Source organism: Hyperoodon ampullatus, assembly GCF_949752795.1.
Source record: "Hyperoodon ampullatus genome assembly, chromosome: X".
Taxonomy (NCBI): Eukaryota; Metazoa; Chordata; class Mammalia; order Artiodactyla; family Ziphiidae; genus Hyperoodon; species Hyperoodon ampullatus.
Window position 1 is genome coordinate 89463281 of NC_136913.1, and position 23273 is coordinate 89486553.

The 23273-nt window shown below is 39.8% G+C and overlaps 1 protein-coding gene across 1 annotated transcript; it reads right to left on the bottom strand.

Annotated features, from left to right (window-relative positions):
* Positions 1-542: 542 nt before the first annotated feature.
* LOC307069760 (late histone H2B.L4-like) lies at positions 543-1085 on the bottom strand (the record flags this gene model as incomplete). The annotated part of the gene is made up of 1 exon (XM_079728085.1): positions 543-1085. One exon carries the CDS (start codon positions 1083-1085, stop codon positions 543-545), a length of 543 nt encoding a protein of 180 aa, XP_079584211.1.
* Positions 1086-23273: the final 22188 nt, after the last annotated feature.

The following is a 23273-nucleotide window of genomic DNA, read 5'->3' on the forward strand; positions in this document are numbered from 1 at the left end:
TATGGTGCTTGATTCTAGAAAATTAGATTATTTAGTTTTACACTGCGTTTGGGTCCTATTTTATGTACTTAACTGAATTCAGATTTGAGATATGTTAAAGGCGTATGAACGTGTAAGTGAGATTTTCATGTCCACTACTTCACTCTTTCAGTTACTATATCCCACATAAAAATCTCTGCATGATACTGCTATATACAGCTGGGAGAATGACAATAAAAATGTTCAGTGAATCTTGTATGGAAAGAATTTTGACCATAAAAATCCCTAAAATGGGTGAACAGAGAAACCACAAGTAGAAATGACCATTTAGGAAAGTGACAAGGTGCACTTTGGCTAAGACTAGTTCGTGATTCTCTGTGGAACAAATGGCACTAAAGACATATACTCAAGCAGAGTGGATGAGGTTTATGGTATTTCCCTCATGGCACAGGGCGAAAACCCAGAGTGGATCGGACTCTTCAGAGCTACAGGTCTTTTCCCGCCAAATGAGTGTCTCTGAAAAGAGCCTTTGGTTTGAGATGCTCAGATGGTCCGGAGGCAGCTCATTTGCCAGTGGTGTATCTGATGACGGCCTTGCTGGCTTTGGACATGGCATGCTTGCCCAGCTCCCCAGGCAGCAGCAGGCGCACGGAGGTCTGGATCTCTCTGGGGCTGAGGGTGGAGCGCTTGCTGGAGCAGACCAGGCACGCCGCCTCGTTGGCGATTCGCTCAAACATATCCTTAACGAACGAATCCATGACGTTCACGGCCTCCTTCGAGAGGCTCAGGCCCTCGTGGGCCTGCTTCAGCACCCTGGGGAAATAGGCGGCAAAGCTGTCGAAGCCGTCAGAGCGGCGGCGGCCCCAGCGGCCGCGGCTGCCGCGGCGGCGGCGGCGCTTCGGTGTCTTCTGCTTCGGGTTCTTTGGCTCAGCTTTGGAGGGCTCTGCTTCCTTGGTGGCCAGGCTTTCTTCAGATGTCTCAGACGAAGGCTCAGACATGTCAGAACCGTCTTCCCCACAGCTCAGAGGGAAGGACAGTGCGGCAGTTGAGTGCCGTTGGCCCCGTTTATACTCCCTGCCTTCTCTGACGTCACGGGCAATGTTCATATCTGATTGGATAAAATGCAAAGCAGGGAGGCCTGTCACTAAGGCACCCCATGTCACGTGTGATTGGATGGCCCCCTGCTTGGCCTCCAGTCAACCAATCACAGTGGAAATCTGGTGACCTTTAAACTTTCCGTGACCTCTACCAGAAAATCTTTGAACTATGCCCCATGTAGGCAAAGTTCACCTCAGCTGATTTATGCCTACTATTTATGCATGAGAACTCTGAGAAGTTGTCACCTAAGCCACCTACATTGAATAAAACTCAGTTTGAGCTTCCTGAACGAGTCTGACCTCCCTAACTGAAGTCGTTGCCTCCATCAGAATGACTTTGGCCACTTGGCAGCCATTTTACTCCCACACACAATCTTACCTTTCCATGGCTGAGCCTCCGTGGCCTGAGCAGGAACTCTCTGACATGGTCTGCAGAGTGCTCCTCAAAATCATGGGACATAATTCACCAGCTATTACCTCCAATTCTTATCAAAACCTCCAGTGATCAGAATGAAGAGAATGACAAAACCACTTTCTGCAAAGACAGAACACAAACAGAAATGGGAGTACTTACACATAAACACTAAAATTATTTAACATTTAGTAAATTTTAAATTCTTTTAACATTAATTAGGTCCCCAAAATACCACACATACTGGAATTGATGAATAAATGTGAGCTGTTATTTTAACAAAAATGGTTACTCTGAGTACTGAGAAACTGCCAGTGTGAGAGAAAAATAATCAATAAAATACCTAAGAATAAATGTACTTAAGTTAGTAAAAGACCTGTACTTGGAAAACTATAAGACACTGATGAAAGGAATTGAAGACATCACAGAGGGAAAGATATTCCATGTTTATTGGTTGGAAGAATTAATATTGTTAAAATGACTGTACTATCCAAGGCAATCTACAGATTCAATGTAATCCCTATGAAAATACCGGGGCATTTTTCACAGAACTATACAAAAAGTTTTTAAATGTGTGTGGAAACACAAAAGGTCCCGAATAGCCAAAACAATCTTAAGAAAGAAGACCAGAGCTGGAGGAATATGGTTCCCTGACTTCAGACTATACCAGAAAACTACAGTAATCAATCAGTATAATACTGGCACTAAAACAGACGCATAGATTAGTGGAATAGAAGAGAGAGCCCAGAAATAAACCCATGAACTTACGGTCAATTAATCTACAATAAAAAAGGCAAGAATATATAATGGAGAAAAGACAGTCTCTTCAATAAATGGTGCTGGGAAAACTGGATAGCTAGATGTAATAAAATGAAATTAGAAAATTCTCCAACAGCAATCACAAAAATAAACTCAAAATGGATTAAGGACCTAAATATAATACATATCGTATTATGTAGGAAGTCGTTTTAAGAAAAAGAATCCATTAATATTTTTAATGAGCTTTGTTTCTTTCACATTTATAAATTCAGAAATTAAATGGACACATTAGTTAAAAAAACCCAAAATATTCAAAATATACCATAATTGGTTTTGAAGTGATAACTGGGACCTCAGAGATGACTGATACATAGGAAATCTAGGATGGAGAGGGGAAAGGGAAAGTTTGATGTTGAAGATTGGAAAGGGGAGTAACAACTAGTAATTATTCACTTCAGTTGATTGAGGGAATACGGGAACCTAGTGAGCAATCACCTTGTAATGTTGTGGTTTATTGTAAAGGCAAACTGAGGGAAATGGCTTCACTGCTTAAATAACAGTTATAAGTCTCAAATCAGGGATGATAGTATTGATAGGAAGAGTATAGCACATTCAGAAACCTTTTCACCATTACTGTGTTTATGGATTCACTTAAAAAGGGGACTCCGATACAGCATAGAAATAAGTGCAACAAAAAGTTCAGGAAACAACTTATTCCAGGCTGCCTAGAATCAGAAGTCTACTCCAACTCGTTCAGATGATCTAATTCTATTCTTTTCTCGGCCTTATTCTCTTGTTTTTGAAGTGGAAAACCTTCATGACTTGTAGCTCAACATCATGGGGATGGTGGGAGCATTCAGTCAGAGAGGTTCAAGTCCACCTCGACACCAAGTCAGCCAATGAGGGACCCAAACTGGTAGCCACAGTCACTGGGCCACTCACTCTATAGTGCGGTGTTCCTGAATGAACCAGTAACAGTCTTCCTGGGATGTTCAGGTTTGGTGACAGTAGGGTAACAAGTGTGATTATTTATCTGCTGTTTGTTTCTTTGTTTTATAAATCTAATCAAGGTCATTTAAATATTATATAAATTTTCTAGAGCTTCTGTACAAAGTGCTGGTGATTGGGTCACTTAAACAACATACATTTATTGTCTCATACTTCTGGAGGCTCTAAGTCCAAATCAAGGTTACATCTGAGTTGGATCTTATGCAAGGTGTGAATGCATAAGGGGCATCTATTCTAGGACCCTCTCCTTGCCTTGTGGATAGCTGAAATCTCCCTACACCTCCACACATTTTCCTCCCTACATGTATGTATCTATGTCTGATTTTCCCTTTTTATATGGATGCAACTCATTTGGATTAAGACCTACTCTAATGAACATATTTTAACTTGATTACCCAGTAAAGATTCCAAATATGATCACATATGAGTACGAGTATTTACAGCATAGATAGATGAATTTTAGAGGTACAAATTCAACCCATAGGAGATATGTATTCTGAGCTTAAATATAGACATATCTCCTGCCTCTTCAATTTTATTAAGAGAACACTGGTGACCACTTAAGTGAAACAAGGTGGCCCTGCCACAGTCGTTTTCACAATTATGTGAATGTGAATGTTCAGTAATTTCATTTTAGTATTTTATTTCTTCTTATCTCTGTGAGGGAGCAGATACTCTGTCATTTTCAATTTTTAGAAAGTATTATGTTGCTTTACACCTACATATTTTTCAATTTTTGTATTCCATTTGTACTTCTTTTTAAAAAGTTGTAATTATTTCCTATTGTGTAGGATATAAGAACCTGTAAAGTATATCACTCTCAGCCAAACACTGAGATAAATTCCTGATAATCTACAAAATCAAACTTTTCCTGAGCCCCTCAGAAGAGGGACAGGTCTCTACAGGACAGACTAAACAAAATACTTTTTTTAAACTGGCAGAGCCTTGTGAGATAAAGAAAAAGAATTGGGGTGCCGTTGCAAGATACTAGAGAGAGCTTCCCTGAGTAGTTCAGGTATGAAGGAGGCAGTGTCTTTTAAAGAATGGGCAGTGAAAGTCTGTGTTTTTCAGTCCAAGATTGAAGAATTCTGATGGGCTATTATATCTCCAGAGCTCTCCTTGGTCGCTGGAGTAAATATTTAGGATAAATGAGTCCCATTTTCAGGAACCTTATTTATTATTTTGTGGAATATTAGAGGAATCTTATGAAAGAATTTTTTTAAAAGAATATGATTCCCAAGGAGACCAGGAAAATCTTCCACCAAATCAATGGCAAGTAAATATCTCTGTGTGGGCCCTCAAGTTGGTCGTACAGAACCTGAATATAATTTTGGAAGCAGAAAGCTCATTTCAGAGCCATTGCATTTTCAAAAAGAGAACTGTGGACCCATAGGATAAAATGGTATTTCACAAAATTATTTAATTCCTATTGTGCTCATTGTTGCTGCTTCAATATCCCAGTGTTTGCCCGTATGAAATACAAATGTTTTTCTAAACATTTCTTGCACATTAATAATATGTGAGAATTCCTGTTAAGAAATCTAACCTACTAGGATATTTTTATTGTGCTAGGTGTGTTTTACATTTAGTAAATCCAATAATCAAATACAGGCATTAGTAAACCAGTGTTACAACTGTACCATATAGGCTGTGAAGACAGAAGCGCAAGGATAATTGACACACATGGCATCTAGGAAGGAGAGAGGGAAAATGGAGTTCAAGGTTGAAGACCTTGGAGGAGATATGAGCATATGTAATTATTCACTTCAGAGTGTAATTGAAGAAAACAGACACCTAAAGAGCAATCATGATCTAATGGTGTTGACTACTGAAAATACGAATTAGAGCAAGGGCTTTACTGCTTAAATAACAAACTATAAGTTCCAACCCTAAGAAAATAGTATTAATAGGACAAGCATACCCCATTCAAACTTTTTTCAACATTATCTGTATTACAGAATTCATTGTAAAACATAAGCAAGAACTGAAACACGTTGCAGAAATAACTGCAATATTCTACACAGAGGCATTGTGAAATTCATCAGCCTTTGAGACGTGAAGATAAGCAGAAACCATATAGCTCAGTGGATCTGATACTTGAGCAGGTATTTTGTCATGCACCTGAGTGAAATTTGTTGTAAGTAGGAATAATATGCAAGGTTATTGTGCTTGTTGAAGTAAATGGACTGGCTTGTGTAATCTATCCCTCTGAAAACCCAGATTCCTTTACCATATTCTGGTAGGTGAAGGGCATTACCCAAAGTCACATATTTACTGAATTAGAACTGACACCAGGACCTAGGTGATTCCCTAAATCTCACTTCAGTGTCTGACCCATTAGGCATGGTTTTGCCTTTGAGTGTGTGAGTCTATCAGAGGATAACAGAAACCATGCTTCTCTTGATCAACCTGCTTGATAGGAAATACCTTTATATAAAAGAATAAACTTCAATTACCTCAATCTCCATTTGGAAATTAATTCAAGTGAAAAAGTATAATCAAGTGTTTCCCTTAACCACACTCCAACATCATGCAAGGGCATATATCCAGGGCTTCTTATGCTTTTCCCTCTCCCTAAATTTTGTCCTCAAACCTGCCCCATTTATGACTCTGTGGATATGTACTTTTCAAGGCACAGTTGAGAGGGATAGATTACAACTGAAGTGTCAGGCATTAGAGGACCAAGAAAGAAGGGAACCACGAGAAATATGGGAGAACTCTGTGTCCCTAAGTCAGAAAAATTAGATATTGAAACCCTGTCTGTCCAAGTTCCTTTCACCAAGAAATCTCTACTTACATCTCCCTTGCTGCCTACCTGTGTGTTTCTTTGTCTACATACAGGGTCCTTCAAGTGGGAGAGGGTGTCTATGTTTAGACACTTCATTCCACTTTAGTGTGAAAGTTGTGGTGTAGAGTATAGGATTCCACTAAATGATAGGTGTCCCTCTCCTAGTGGTAGGTAAAGAGTAAACGAATCCATAGACAGCCACCTTAGTATAATGAACAAAACACTTGTTTCTTGGCCGTACCCTGTGTATGGCACCCAAAAGGATCTCAAGAAGCTTGGTTTTAGTGGATATTAGATCCAGGAATGTTGCTCATTCCTGGATACTCCTTCCAATGAGAGGTTCTGTTCATTTCCCCCTCCTCTTGAGCTGATGAAGGCTGTGATTATTTTGAGCAATAAATAGAATATGGTGGAAATTATATTATGCCAATTATGGGGTTAAGCTTTAAGAGGGAATGTCCTTCTGTCTTGCTTTTTGAGGACACATGGCTACCATGTAAAAGGTCAGCCTATCCTGCTGGACATCCCCACAAGAAAAGAGGTCCCGTGCAGCACCAGGCATGTGTGTGAAAGTTGCCTGGAACTTTGCAGCGTAGCTTAAATATCAGCTGATTACCACTGAGTGATCTTAGTATGGTTTATATTTTTAAGGGACGTTTACACTTCTTGTTTGGAAATTGTTTGGGTATTGGGTAGAAAAACTGAAAATCCTCCAATTATAAATTGTAATATACAAAATTATATTAAACATTATTTTAAATACTCAGATGTGCTTGAAAATGGGCTCAAATTAATAGACAGCTGAGACATACACATAATTCTAAATGCTTAATTGACTGGGACTTCCCTGGTGGCAAGGACACAACACTCCCAATGCAGGGGGCCTGGGTTCAATCCCTGGTCAAGGAACTAGACCCCACATGCCTCAACTATGAGTTCGCATGCTGCAACTAAAGATCCCGCATACTGCAACTAAAGATTCCACATGCTCCAACTAAAAGGTCCCATGTGCCGCAGCTAAGACCCGATGCAGCCAAATAAATAAGTAAATAAATATTTTTTTAAAAATGAAATAAATGCTTAATTGACTATACCCATAGTGAAAAACTGGACTTTTTTTCTCATAAGAAATAAAGAACCAAGGAAAATTCTAATTTTGTCCCTAACTATGGTTGGGGAATAAAATGTTGCCTCGAGAATCTGTAATCAAAAGAATGCCCTGATGTAGCTTTGGTGTTCTAATTAACAATATCAGCATGGCCCAACTAATTTCTGTTTGTAAACTCATATATATGGCAAATACAAATCTAATTATTTCTAGGGGAGCTTAACCTTAATTGAGGCTTCTACAAATATTCCTACAGTTAAAGTCCTCCAAAACAAGCACAAATATCCCCCCTTCCAAAATGCCAGCATCAGCATAAACAATAAACCAAAATGGAAACCTGTAAAGATTTATCATCAAAGTACAAGAAATGTTAATTAACATATTTAAATAGATGATAAGATACATAATACATGAGTAATCAATAGCTAATTATCAAAGAGATGCAAATAGGGCTTCCCTGGTGGCACAGTGGTTGAGAGTCCACCTGCTGATGCGGGGGACGCAGGTTCGTGCCTCGGTCCGGGAGGATCCCACATGCCGCAGGGCGGCTGGGCCAGTGGGCCATGGCTGCTGGGCCTGTGCATCCAGAACCTGTGCTCCACAATGGGAGAGGCCGCAGCAGTGAGGGGCCCGCATACTGCAAAAAAAAAAAAAAAAAAAAAAAAAGATGCAAATAAGCTTTCTAGTACAGAAAATCATAAACACTGGAATAGAAGAGTAAAGAAATTTTAAATAGCTAAGACACCCCTGGAGAGAGAATATGTGAATTAGAAGGTAGATTAAAAAATAATACAGAATACTTCATAAAGAGAATAAAAGGATTAAATGGAGATCAAGAAACCTAACAAATGGACTAAGAAAGTATAAAGTACATCTCCTAGGGATACCAGAAGTGGCAAACATTCCTTAGAAGTTCCTTTAACATGGTATCTGTTGGTGTAAATATTGATACCATGATTTTTCATGTTGTCTCCAATCTCTTTTATTCTGAATTAAGTTCTAAGGACACACACATCGATATGGTGTTTAGTGTGCAGGATATTTATGCATGCTCAATGCCCAAGAAAGGGATGCGAGAGGTAGGTGTGGGCAGAGGGAGAAGTGCACATCTAACGCAGACCCTCCAAAATTACTTTCTGATCCCATGCTGAGTTCTAAAGGTACAATGGCCTGTTAAAGTCATTTCACATTGGTCCAACATAGCCAGATCTTTATGTCACCTCCTTGATCAGTCCTTGGAAGTGGGCCAACTCAAGAAGTACAGAACATTGGACAAGGTAGCTATGTGCAGCAGAGGTAACATCTAAAGTGGCTTATGGCTAAGGACTGGCAGTAAGTCTATCCTTGTTGTGGTGTGCTGAGTGGTCCATCTTCAAGTCTATCAAAGTCTTATCATGATACTTAGGCTAGGAGTACAACACTACGTGGATGGTTACTTACTCTCACCACTCACTTTTGGCTTCCATTTGTTGATGAAAGGAGATTTACTGTCACAGTATTTGCATTGCTCTGTATACAATGTGTCTTTTTGTCTGCTATTATGATCTATATGCTAACTTTGTAGCTTTAATATGATGTGTCCAAGTATGCTCCCTGAATCTATGGAATCAAGGCTTTCCTAAATTCTGGTTAATTATCAACCGTGTCCCTGTGAATATTATTATTCTAAAATTTAACAAGGTTACCACTTCTGGCATGCCTACAAAATGCACTTAATACCTTCTTAGTCCATTTCTTAGGTCCCTTGGCCTCTCTTTAATCTTTTACTTCATTTATCTTACTATGAGCTATTCTGTGTAATTTCTTTCATCTATTTTCTAATTCACCAATTCTCCATCCAGCTGTGTCTCATCTGTTGTTTAAAATTTCTTGGAAGAAATTGACAAGAATACAATAATATTAGGGAATTTTAACACCCCACTTACAGCAATAGACAGATAATCCAGATAAAAAATCAGTAAGGAAATAGTGGCCTTAAATGACACATTAGACTAGTTGCACTTAATAGACATCTACAGGACATTCCATTCAAAAACAGCAGAATACACATTCTTTTCAAGTGCACATGAAACTTTCTCCAGGATAGATCACATGCTATGCCACAACCCAAGTCTCAATAAATTTAAGAGGACAGAAATTGTACCAAGCATTTTTTCTAACCACACTGTATGAAACTAGAAAATGATTACATAAAGAAAAATGGGAAAACCACAAACACATGGAGACTAAACAATATGCTAGTAATAAACCAATGGGTCAGTGAGGAAATCAAAGAGGAAGTTAGAAAATACCTGGAGACAAATGAAAATAAAAATACATCTTTCCAAAACCTATGGGGCACAGCAAAAGCAGTTCTAAGAGGGAAGCTTATAGCCATACCGACTTACTTCAAGACACAAGAAAAATCTCAAATAAACGACCTACCCCAACATCTAAAAGAATAAGAAAAAAACAAACCAAGCTCAAGGTCGGCAGAAGGAAGGAAATAATAAATATCAGAGAGAAAATAAGTAAAAAAGAGATAAAAAGCAATAGAAGGGCTTCCCTGATGGAGCAGTGGTTAAGAATCTGCCTGCCAGTGCAGGGGACACAGGTTCGAGCCCTGGTCCAGGAACATCCCACGTGCCATGGAACAACTAAGCCTGTGTGCCACAACTACTGAGCCTGCTCTCTAGAGCACATGAGCCACAACTACTGAGTCCATGTGCCACAACTACTGAAACCCGTATGCCTAGAGCCCATGCTCCACAACAAGAGAAGCCACTGCACTTAGAAGCCCACACACTGCAATGAAGAGTAGCCCCAGCTCACCACAACTAGAGAAAGCCCACAGGCAGCAATGAAGACGCAATTCAGCCAAAAATAAATAAATAAATGAACTTATTTTTTAAAAAGCAAAAGAAAAGATCAATAAAACCAAGAGCTGAGATTTTTTTTTAATAAAGAAAATTGATAAGCCTTTAGCCAGGCTCATTAAGAAAAAAAGAGAGGACCCAAACAAACACAATAAGAAATGAAAGAGGGGAAATTATAAACAATATCACAGAGATACAAAAAAATCAAAAAAATACTACAAACAGTTGTAAGGCAAAAAATTGGACCATGTAGAAGAAACGGATGAATTTTTAGAAACACACAATTTCAAAGACTGAATCAGGAAGAAATAAACAATCAGAAGAGACTGATCACTAGTAGTGAAATTGAATTAGTAATAATAAAAAAAAACTCCCAACAAACAGGAGGAGAGTTCCCAAGATGATGGAGTAGGAAAATCATGAGCTCACCTCCTTTCATGGGCACACCAAAATTACAATTATTTACAGAGAAACTATTGATGAGAAAGACTGGAACCTATCAGAAAAGACCTTCTACAACTAAAAATACCAAAAAGGAACCACAAGTAGGTGGGTAGGAAGGATGCAGTGTGCTACAATCAAGACCCATACCCCCATGTGTGCAACTCACAAATGGGAGAATAAGTACAATTTCAGAGGTTCTCCCAATATTGAGGGACTGAGGGGTCTGAGCACCACACTTGCCTCCCCAGCCTAGGGGTCATGCTCTGAGAAGATGAGCCTCCAGAATGTTTGGCTTTGAAGGTCAGCAGCGCTTACTTTAGGGAGACACAGAGGGCTGTGGGAGATAAAGACTCCCATTTTAAGGGGCACACACAGAGGTCACCAAGACAGCGGAGGACTAGGAGGACATGGAGTTCTTCTCTCTCCACAAATGCATCAAGAATACATCTACAGATGGAACAATTCTCACACAACATCAGCTGAATGCTAGCAGAAGACCTTGGACACTGGAAAGGGCAAGAAAGATCCCCACATAAATTTTTTTTTAATTTTTTATATATATTTTTTATTTCTATTTCTATGTTACTATTTTGTTGTTCTGTGTTTATTCCTTGTTTTTTTCTTTCCTTTGTTCTATTTTGTTTTTATCTCTTTTTCCTTTGTTCTAATTTTCTTACCCTTTTTATCTTTTTAAAATTATTTTTTATCATTTTTGTGTGTTCATTTTGTTTGCTTTTTCCTTCAGTTTGCATTCTGCTTTTGTTTTGTTTTTTATTTTTGTCAGTTTTGTTTTTAGTTGTTTGATTTCATTTTGGGGTTCATTTATTTGTCTAGTTGTTCTCTTGTTTTTTGTTTTCCCTGTTTTTGTTTTGTTTATTTGTATGTGTGCTTCTTTGTTTCTTTTTGTTTGTTTGGTTGGTTGGTTCTGCTTTTACCATCTATGTGGGGTTTTGTCTGTCCATTTGTTTGTTTGTTTGTTCTTAATTGTTGTTGTTGCTGTTTGCTTTTTTGTCTTTGCTATTTGTCTTGGGTTTTTTTGTCTGTTTGTTTTCATTTGTTTTCCTCCCGCCCTTTCATTGCCTGTATGGCTATAAGCTTCCCTCTTAGAACTGCTTTTGCTGTGCCCCATAGGTTTTGGAAAGATGTATTTTTATTTTCATTTGTCTCCAGGTATTTTCTAACTTCCTCTTTGATTTCCTCACTGACCCATTGGTTTATTACTAGCATATTGTTTAGTCTCCATGTGTTTGTGGTTTTCCCATTTTTCTTTATGTAATCATTTTCTAGTTTCATACAGTGTGGTTAGAAAAAATGCTTGGTACAATTTCTGTCCTCTTAAATTTGTTGAGACTTGGGTTGTGGCATAGCATGTGATCTATCCTGGAGAAAGTTTCATGTGCACTTGAAAAGAATGTGTATTCTGCTGTTTTTGAATGGAATGTCCTGTAGATGTCTATTAAGTGCAACTAGTCTAATGTGTCATTTAAGGCCACTATTTCCTTACTGATTTTTTATCTGGATTATCTGTTTATTGCTGTAAGTGGGGTGTTAAAGTTCCCTAATATTATTGTATTCTTGTCAATTTCTTCCAAGAAATTTTAAACAACAGATGAGACACAGCTGGATGGAGAATTGGTGAATTAGAAAATAGATGAAAGAAATTACACAGAATAGCTCATAGTAAGATAAATGAAGTAAAAGATTAAAGAGAGGCCAAGGGACCTAAGAAATGGACTAAGAAGGTATTAAGTGCATTTTGTAGGCATGCCAGAAGTGGTAACCTTGTTAAATTTTAGAATAATAATATTCACAGGGACACGGTTGATAATTAACCAGAATTTATGAAAGCCTTGATAAAAACTCTGCGGAAAGTGAGCATAGAGGGAACCTACCTCAACATAGTAAAGGCCCTATATGACAAACCCACAGCAAATATTATTCTCAATGGTGAAAAACTGAAAGCATTTCCTCTAAAATCAGGAACAAGACAAGCGTGCCCACTCTCACCACTATTATTCAACATAGTTTTGGAAGTCCTAGGCATGGCAATCAGAGAAGAAAAAGAAATAAAAGGAATCCAAATCGGAAAAGAAGAAGTCAAACTGTCACTCTTTGCAGATGACATGATACCATACATAGAAAATCCTAAAGATGCCACCTGAAAACTACTAGAGCTAATCAATGAATTTAGTAAAGTTGCAGGATACAAAATTAATACACAAAAATCTCTTGCATTCCTATACACTAAAAATGAAAGATCAGAAAGAGGAATTAAGGAAACAATCCCATTTACTGTTGCAACGATAAGAATAATATACCTAGGAATAAACCTACCTAAGGAGGCAAAAACCTGTACATAGAAAACTATAAGACACTGATGAAAGAAATTAAAGATGACACAAACAGATGGAGAGATATAACATGTTCCTGAACTGGAAAGATCAATATTGTGAAAATGACTCTACTACCCAAAGCAATCTACAGATTCAGTGCAATCCCTATCAAATTACCAATGGCATTTTTCACAGAACTAGAACAAAACATTTTACAATTTGTATGGAAACAGAAAAGACCTGAAATAGCAAAAGCACTCTTGAGAAACAAAAATGGAGCTGAGTGTCCCTGGTGGCGCAGTGGTTGAGAGTCCACCTGCTGATGCAGGGGACACGGGTTCATGTCCCGGTCCGGGTAGATCCCACATGCCACGGAGTGGCTGGGCCCATGAGCCATGGCCACTGAGCCTGCGTGTCCAGAGCCTGTGCTCCGCAATGGGAGAGGCCACAGCAAAAAAGATAGCCTCTTCAATAAGTGGTGCTGGGAAAACCAGAAAGCCACATGTAAAAGAATGAAATTAGAACACTTTCTAACAACATACACAAAAATAAATTCAAATGGTTTAAAGACCTAAATGCAAGGCCAGACACTGTAAAACTCTTACAGGAAAACATAGGCAGAACACTCCTTGACATAAATTGCAGTAAGAACTTTTTTGACTCACCTCCTAGAGTAATGAGAATAAAAACAAAAATAAACAAATGGGACCTAATGAAACTTAAAAGCTTTTGCACAGCAAAGGAAACCAAAAACAGATGAAGACAACCCTCAGAATGGGAGAAAATATTTGCAAACAAAGTGATTGACAAAGGATTAATCTCTAAAATACAAAAAGAGCTCATGCAGCTCAATATAAAAAAAAATACCACAATCCAATCAAAAAATGGGCGGAAGACCTAAATAGACATTTCTCCAAGGAAGGCATGCAGGTGGCCAAGAAACACATGAAAAGATGCTCAATATCACTAATTATTAGAGAAATGCAAATCAAAACTACAATGAGGTATCCCCCTCACACCAGTCAGAATGGCCATCAACAAAAAATCTACAAAAAATAAATGCTGGAGAGGGTGTGGAGAAAAGGGAACCCTCTTGCATTGTTGGTGGGAATGTAAATTGATACAGCCACTATGGAGAACATTATGGATGTTCCTTAAAAAAACTAAAAATAGAACTACCATATGACGCAGAAATTCCACTACTGGGCATAAACCCAAAGAAAACCATAATTCAAAAACACACTTGTACCCCAGTATTCATTGCAGCACTATTTACAATAGCCAGGACATGGAAGCAACTGAAGTGTCCATCAACAGAGGAATGGATAAAGAAGATGTGGTACATATATACAATGGAATATTACTCAGCCATAAAAAGGAACGAAATTGGGTCATTTGTAGAGACATGGATGGTCCTAGAGACTGTTATACAGAATGAAGTAAGTCAAAGAGAAAAACAAATATTGTATATTAACACATATATGTTGAATCTGAACAATTGGTATAGATGATCTTACTTACAAAGCAGAAATAGAGATACAGAGGTAGAGAACAGACATATGGAAGGGGGAAAGGGAGGTTGGGATGAATTGGGAGATTGGGATTGACATATATACACTATTGATACTATGTGTAAAATAGATAACTAATGAAAACCTACTGTATAGCACAGCGAACTCTACTCAGTGCTCTGTGGTGACCTAAATGGGAAGAGAATCCAAAAAAGAGGGGATATATGTGTACGTATAGCTGATTCACTTTGCTGTCCAGTATAAACTAACACAGTATTGTAAAACAACTGTTCTCTAAAAACAAAAACAAAAACAAAAACAAAAAACGGGCACAGACAACATCTCACAAGATTCAGGACCCAGGACAGAAGAAGTAATTTGAAAGAATCCTAGTCAGACCCACCTACTGATCTTGGAGAGTCTGCTGGAGAGGTGGGAGGCAACTGGAGCCTACTCTGGGCACATAGACACTGTTGGCAGCCATTTTGGGGAGCTCTTTCTACCACATGAACACTGCTGCTGACAAGTGCCATTTTGGCCTCCTCCTGAGGCTTAGCTTATAAGCCTCAGGGCCCAGCCCTGCCTCTGACCACCAGCCTGTAGGCACCAAGATTGGATGTTTCAGGCCAAGCAATTAGCCAGGCAGGGTCCACCCAACAGCAGGCAGGCTGCTTTAAGATGCCCTGAGCCCACAGGTGCCACTGTACACATCACTGTCCACTAGAGTGCCTAGGATCTGCCCCTGCACATGACAGTACAGGCACTAGACCTGGGACACCCAGGGTCCTGCAGCCAGAGCCCTAGGACATGGCTCTGCTCACCACTGAGCTGGCAGTAGCCCTAGGACATCCTGGGCCCCAGCCCCACCCACCAGCATGCCAACACCAGCTCTGAGATACCTTGGACTCCTCAGCCAGCTGCCCCAGAATCCAGCCCCACTCACCAGCAGGCCAGTACCAGTTTTTTTGATACACTAGAACCTGCAGCCAGCTCTATCTGGAAGGCCCCACCCACCAGAAGGCCAAAACTAGATCTGGGATGCTCTTGGATCCTGTCCAGCATCTGCCTGAGCACCTTTGTCTCCAAGACAGCCCCAAGTGCTTGCCACTGAACAGGTGTTGATGTGCCATGGACGAGATGCACAATCAGGACTGCTGTCCCATCTGGGTCGCAAAAATTTTTATAGAAGCAGACTTGGGTCTACTCGTCCACACACAGTAAAGTCAACCTACTGACGCCGTGTTGTGGTGAACGAAAGTGCAGTGTTTATTGCAGGTACAAAACAAGGAGCACAGATGGCTAATACTCAAAAGGCCTGAAGTCCCCAATGCCTTTAAGAGAAGGGTTTTAAAAAACAGAGTGAGGGAGAGGGTTGCGGGGGGGTTGACCAGCTCATGGACATTCTTCTGATTGGTTGGTGGTGAAGTATAATGGGAATCAACATCATCAACCTTCTAGCTTGAACCGGTTTGGGGGTCTACATGCTTGTGGTCAGTATAGAGTTAACTTCTTTCACCTGATGGGGGTTTCAGTATCTGCAAAACAGCTCAAAGTATATGGCTCAGAATATTATCTATAGCCATTGTGGAGGAAATAAAGGTCCTTGACTTTGTGTAATGGCTAAACTATTATTATTTTGTCTTGCTTGACTGTTTTCCTTTGTTTCTGTATTTTCTCACTTCTCTGATTAAGTTTATTCTTTGGAACTCAAGGAAGGCCTAGCATGCTAATCTTTTTCTGCAAACAAGAGGCAGGTGGAAGACAAGGAGGATGGGGGTCTGTCCTGGGAAGGTCCATGATCCTAATAATGGGCTCATTGGTCCTGGCTCTCCTTGTCCCAAGGAGAGCTCTTGATGTATGATGAGTCACCAGATTGATTCCAAATTGGGCTGGAAATACCAGAACTTAATGCCCTCTCCTTGCTCAGGCATTGCCCCCTTTATGCCTGCACTATTCAGAAAATCTCCCTCTAGTATCCTGCCCTGGCCCATTCTTTCTCTTAAGCTAATAGGGCTCTGCCATAGGTGAAATCCTCTATGTGTTTGGTCTCTACAAAAGGGTTTTGTACTTTTTTGGATGGGCTCAAGAAAAGTTTTATTTTTTGTATAGTATCCAGTGTTTGTCTCATTGTTTGGCTGAGAGTGACATTCTTTACAGGTTTCTACATCTTAATCCAAAGGAGAATTTTCAACCAATTTAACAATACAAATAGAAAACTTATCACAGTTAACCAAAAATTGAGTTTTAAAGCAAATCATTATAAATTTCCAAGGTTGAAAAGACAGATCATGTTCTTTCTCCACAGAAATGGGAGACTACAAATCAATTAAAAATAAAAGTAACAGGAAAATCACCAACTGCTTCTGAATTAAATAATAGCTCACAGAAACACAAACAAAAAGCCATTGGGCTAAGAGGAAAATGCAATGGAAATTAGATTATATTAACAGTATAATTAATATTAATATTGGAACACTGCAAGGACAAGAAGAAAGTCATCTTGGTTCTTTTACTGCTCACCATCTTTCTCTTAACTTAATGCAGAGGTCAAGAGAGATGTTCCTCTTCCAGCTCTGGATTCATATTACTAAATAACCATGTTTGAAAAGAAGCTTCAAGGAAGTACACCCAGGTTCATCCCAGGTCACCTCCCCACACACTTTGGGACAATGCTTGTGGCTCATGGGCTGTAGGACCTTATTGGCTGCTCCAGTGGACACTGGTGCTTGAGCTACTCTCATTGAACACTCCTGTCATCCTATGATACATAATTGTGGGTCATAAAGTTTTGTCTTTTAAATGTCATAAGAAATAGAATGTAAAAAATTAGAATTGGATAAGTCTGAACATATAGGAATAGTAAATTCAGAATTCAGGGATGTGGAGAAGTAAATTGGGCCAAGAAATTTTAATTTAGATATTTGTGTACTATTTTTGGTTCCTTATTTATGTATATTAAATAATTCTGAATATGGGGTATGTTGAAAGAAGTTTGATTGTAGTACCTTTGATTTTTCTTACCAGTTTCTTCACTTTACCTTTAAAAACTTCTGGATTATTGTACCCAATCTCTTAGGGAGTTAGGGAATGAAAGAGGTAAATAAAATGTTTACAAAAATAATAATGACCTTAGAGATTACCAGAAAGGCTGGAACAGGAATTGTTTTTTGAACTTTCAAATTCAGTTATTTCCACAATGTGTTTCCGTTTTTGCTTATGTTTTACAGTGAATTCTGTGATACAGATAATGTTGAAAAAAGTTTGAATGAGGTATGCTTGTCCTATTAATACTATTTTCTTAGGGTTGGAACTTATAGTTTGTTATTTAAGCAGTAAAGTCCTTGCTCTAATTTGTATTTTCAGTAGCCAGCACCATTAGATCATGATTGCCCTTTAGGCATCCATTTTCCTCAATCACCCTCTGAAGTGAATAATTGCATATGCTAATTTCTCCTCCAGGTCTTCAACATCAAACCCCATTTTCCCTCTCTCCTTCCTAGATGTCATGTGTGTCACTCACCCTTGCACTTCTGCCTTCACAGCCTATATGCTGCAGTTGTAACACTGGTTTACTAATGCCTGTATTTGATTATTGGATTTACTAAATGTAACACACACCTAGCACAATAAAAACATCCTAGTTTCTTCACAGGAATTCACACATAATATATGTATATGATCAGTGTGCAAGAAAAGTTCTGAAAAACATTTGTATATCATATGGGCAGACACTGGGATATTGAAGCAGCAACAATGAACACAATAGAAATTATGTAATTTTATAAAATATTGTTTTTATTATGGGTCCACAGTTCTGTTTTGAAACTGTGATGGTTCTGAAGTGAGTTTTTCACTTCCAAAACTATGTTCTGGTTGTATAAGACCATCTCGAGGTCCCATCCAGAGAAATTTAACTGCGGTTGATTTGGTGGAAGTTTTTCCTGGTATCCTTGGGAACCATATCCTTTTTTCACGTTCTTTCTTAAGATTTTTCTAATATTCTACAAAAATAATAATACTGATAAGGGGATTCATTTATCCTAAATCTGTACTCCAATGATCCTGAGGAGATCTGGAATGGGTGGTTGCAGGCCTGGGAGTCCTAGATCTAATGTCCACTTGCTGGTGGGAGGGACCATATCCCAGCGGTGTCCTGAAGCTGGTGTCAGCCCATTGGTGAGTGGGACCAAATTCCAGGGCCACTGGCTGAGCAGCCCAAGGTGTCCTGAGCTGGTGTCTAGGGCCAGGACCCTTGGGGTCCTGGGGCAAGTGTCAGCCTGCTTTGGTGTGGGATGGGTCCTGATATGGCAGGATGAAGGGCTGTGATGATCCTGGGGTTGGTGTCTCCTCACTGGTGGGTGGTGGTTAGTGCCAGCCTGGTAGGCAGAGCTGGGTCCTGGGGTCTCTGGCTGCAGGGACCAGGTGTCCCAGAGCTTGTGTTTTGGCCTACTTGTGGGCAGGAGTGAGGCCCAGGGATTCCCGGGACTAGTGCAGGCTCACTGGTGTGTGGAGCCGGGTCCTGGGAATGTGGGCTGCATGGCCCTGAGGGTCCTGGAGTTGGTGTTTCAGCTTACTGGTAGGCTGGACTGGGGTCCAGAGTATCATGGGATGGTGCCTAGCCATTGACGGATGAGGTTGGTGCTGGGGCTAGTGCCAGCCCAGTGGATCGAGGCCAGGTCCTGGGGTGGACTGGACTGGGTTCCAGGGTAGGTGTGGGCTTCAGGGGTCTCAAGGCAGCAGGCCTGCTGGTGGATGGGGCTGTGTCTCTGCCTGGGCTTTTGCTTGGCCTGAGATGTCACAGTACTGGTGCTGATAGGCTGCTGGTCAGAGCTGGGTTCCAATACTAACAAGCTAGAAGGAGGATTCCAAAATAGCACTTGCCAGTACCAGTGTCACGTGGTAGAACCAGCTCCCCCAAATGGCTACCGCCTCTGTTTATATCCCCATGGTGAGCTCCAGTTGCCTTCTGCCTCTCCAGGAGGCTCTCCAAGATCAGCAGATGGGTCTAACACAGGCTCCTTTCAAATTACTGCTTCTGCCCTAGATTCCCAAGCTTGTTAGATTTTGTGTGTGCCTTTTAAGAGTGGAGTCTCTATTTCCCACAGCCCTCTGGCTCTCCTGAAAGTAAGTTTCACTGGCCTTCAAAGCCAAGCGTTCTGGGGGCTCATCGTCCTGGCGCAGGACCCCCAGTCTGGGGAGCCTTATGTGGGGCTTGGATCACTTATTCTTTGGGGAGAACCTCTGCAATTGCAATTATCCTCCCATTAGTAGGTTGCCCACCTTGAAGGTATGGGTCTTGACCATGTCTCCACCTCCTTAACCGTGTACCAAGTTTAAAACTGTTTTCTTCACAATACTTAGATTCTAAAAGTATTCCAAAGGCTAGAATTGGTGAAGATCTACTGGGTGAAAAATATATACTCACCTAATTCTCTAAGAAACCTCCTTAGGGAGAGAAAATATATCAATAAAGTGGGAAATATTTTAAAATTAAAAGCACAATGCTTTCAAGAATCTTTGATAATACATGCAAAGTTATTTATACATGTATGAATGTAAAATAGTATAGAAATTGAACCAAATTATAGAAATTGATCCAAACAAGGATTTAAGGATAAATAAGAACTGAAGAGATGGTGATCATCAATGAGCCAAATGGCCAAGCTTCCAGTGGTGTATCTGGTCAGACTTTCAAGGAAGAGTTAATTCTGATGCTAATAAAATAGTTCGAGATTATGAATGAAAAGACTATTTTATTTCAAGAAATACAATATGATGATAAAACTTATTGAAGAAAGCATGCTAAACAAATTTCTGAGCAGTCTCATATATATATGAGGATACAAAAGTCCTACTTGAAATATTATCAAATAAATCTGGTTTCACATTACAGAAAAGACTAAATAAGGGAAATAGCATTACTGCTGTAAATAAGAAATTACAAACAAACAAACAAAAATGGTTATGAAGAACCTAGGGGCAGGACAGAAATAAAGATGCAGACCTACTTGAGAATAGACTTGAGGACACGGGGAGGGGGAAGGGTAAGCTGGGATGAAGTGAGAGAGTGGCATGGACCTATATACACTACCAAATGTAAAATAGATAGCTAGTTGGAAGCAGCCGCATAGCACAGGGAGATCAGCTCAGTGCTTTGGGACCACCTAGAGGTGTGGGATAGGGAGGGTGGGAGGGAGATGCAAGAGGGAGGAGATATGGGGATATATGTACACATATAGCTGATTCACTTTGTTATAAAGCAGAAACTAACACACCATTATAAAGCAATTATACTCCAATAAAGATGTTAAGAAAAAAAAAAGAAATTACAAGCATCAAATCAGGGGATCATCATTCATAAAACAGAATATGCCATACAAACTTTTTTCAGCATGACCCCTATTGTGGAATTTATTGAAATAAATAATAAATAATATTAGAGTCCAGAATTTTAAAAGTTCATGTAAAGGTACCTTTTCCAAACTTCCTAGAAACTGAAAGTAACTAGGATAACTCATTCAGATTTATCTGATTCTATTATGTTCTGGTCTATATTTTTGTTTTTTAAAATGCAAAGCTTCATGACCTGCAAATATGCTTCACTAGATGATGAGAGCATCTAGTCAGAGCAACCCAAGCTCCACCCTTCACTGGCTCAGCCAGTGAAGGACCTGCAGACCCTCAGCCACAGCCGTTGGCTCAAAGTAGGAGCAAGTGACCTGAGTTGAGCAAATAAGTGCCTTCCTGGGTGTTTTCTTGGAGACTGAGGAGAATATTGGTGTGGTATTTTTTTTTAACTGTGGTTTGCTCAGGGCCCTAAATCTCAATCGCTGCTAATAGTGGGCTATTGGAGAAAAAGTATTTCTCCGGTTAGACAGGCTAGAAAAGTAACCCCACATATATTTAAGAAATGCTGAGTAAACCTACTCTAGGTGAGAAATTGTTTTTCCTATCTCATATATGTATGAGTACTCACTTACCAGCTACTGGTCTTTCACCTGCCACCATGTATGTCTCATATGTTCCCACTAGGTTTAATACTTAACACTGCTCAGGATGGAATCAATATGTCAATGAATAGGATGATTACCAGATGCAACTGAACAATGGGAGTTTTTATCCAACCCCAGCTCACCTGACAACATTCATTCTTTCCTTTAGGCCCACTAAAATCCAATCTTGTGGTGGATTACCATGCAAATACAGAGGTTGCTGAATCTATCATGGATGTATAGTATCTTTCTCAAGTTTGCAAATGGCAATGTTGAAAGGAGAGCAAATGTGTGGGATGACAGAATCAGGACACAAAGGTATCTGATCATGAGCAAATTTGAGCGTGTCAGCAACCAGGATGTTTCCTCATCATGTAATTTGGATCCAGAGGATCCGGGAGGTATCATCAGGAGAAGACAGAGGTATAGAGGCAGGCACACAACAGCTGATTTCTACTATTGGAGCAGGGATTAACTACGTGGTGTGGGACTCTAGTACAGTCCTAGGACTACTGGATAGAAATTACATGGAGGCAGGTTTGGGCACAGTGTAAGCAGCCTGTTGTAGCAAGGGGCTGAGTAACTCTATTGGATAATTATTTCAGGCAAGAGGTAAGGTATTGGTGACCAACATGGTTACTTCCAGCTCTCAAATCCTCTGGCTACTCTAAGCCCTGTGATGGTGTCACCTCACTGACATTTGAGCAGAGGTGACCCCCCACCCCCGGTTTTGCTTAGGGAAGTTTATGCTATTGCAGAGACCATACCTTTCACCTCCTGTAAACCCAGTGATTATTCAAGAATGTCGGCTCTTAGAAGGGAGTGGTAAGATAATACTTGAGATTGCAAATAGGTATGGACAGCATAATCCCTTTTAGTCAGAAAATATATGAATATTAATAGACTATAGTCAGGATGGTTATACACTCAAAGGTTAATGTGTAATTTGTGGGATTACAGGTGATTGGTTCTTATAAATTTCAAGTGAAAAAAGTATTGTTTTAAGGCAGTGACCTGGACTCGTCTATTTATATGTATTCCTTATTATATTAGCCAGCTAGGCTTGCCATAACAAAATACTGTAGACCAGGTGGATTAAACGACAGAAATTAATTTTCTCACAGTTCTGGAGGATAGAAGTCCCAAAATCAAGATCCAGCAGGGTCATTTTCTGGTGAAAACTCTCTTCCTGGCTTGCAAGTAGACACCTTCATGTTGAGGAGAGAGTGATGTGGTGTCTCTTCCTATTCTTTTATGGCCACAGTACTATCTGATTATGGCCCCTCCCTTATGGTCTCAATTAACCTTAATTACCTAAATACACTATCTCCAGATGTCACATTTGGGGTTAGGGCTTCAGCATATGAAATTTTTTGAAGGGAGACAATTCAGTCCATAGCACTTATGCTCACCACAAACACCAAAAATACTTGGTTCATAAGACAGTGAATTCTGTTCAGGACAAGAATGAAACCAGAGGTTCAGTACTGTAGGTCATTAGAGGTTATTAAATGTCTGAGTTTATGCTCGATAGAAGATGTGATATGCTTAGCACAGTATGGGTTAGCAAGTGTCTCTTGCCCCCTTCCCCATCCAACCCCAACCTTGGGTGTCCCCTAACTTTAGTTGAAAAGCACTTTCCAAAAAGCAAGAAGAGTCCAGCTAAAATTCCAGCCCTTATACACCTTAGAAGATTAAATCAGACCCTGTGTTTTAATTTCCTCATTTCTGAGATAAGGGAGCTAGTCCACGTGACTTCTTCTCCCAAGGTTCTCTATGTCTATGATTCCAACTCTAAGGAAAAAGCACTTAGCATCCCTGTTGGGAGGCAGACATACTGAATAATATCCTGCAAACTGAGACGGAACTTTGAGACTGAAAAATGAAGCGAGCAGCTCCATAAAGTGCAATTATGAAGTTTCCTGTGGGTAACTTACATACAGGCATGATAGATAGGGCAGACAGATAATTCAGAGGCATTCACAGC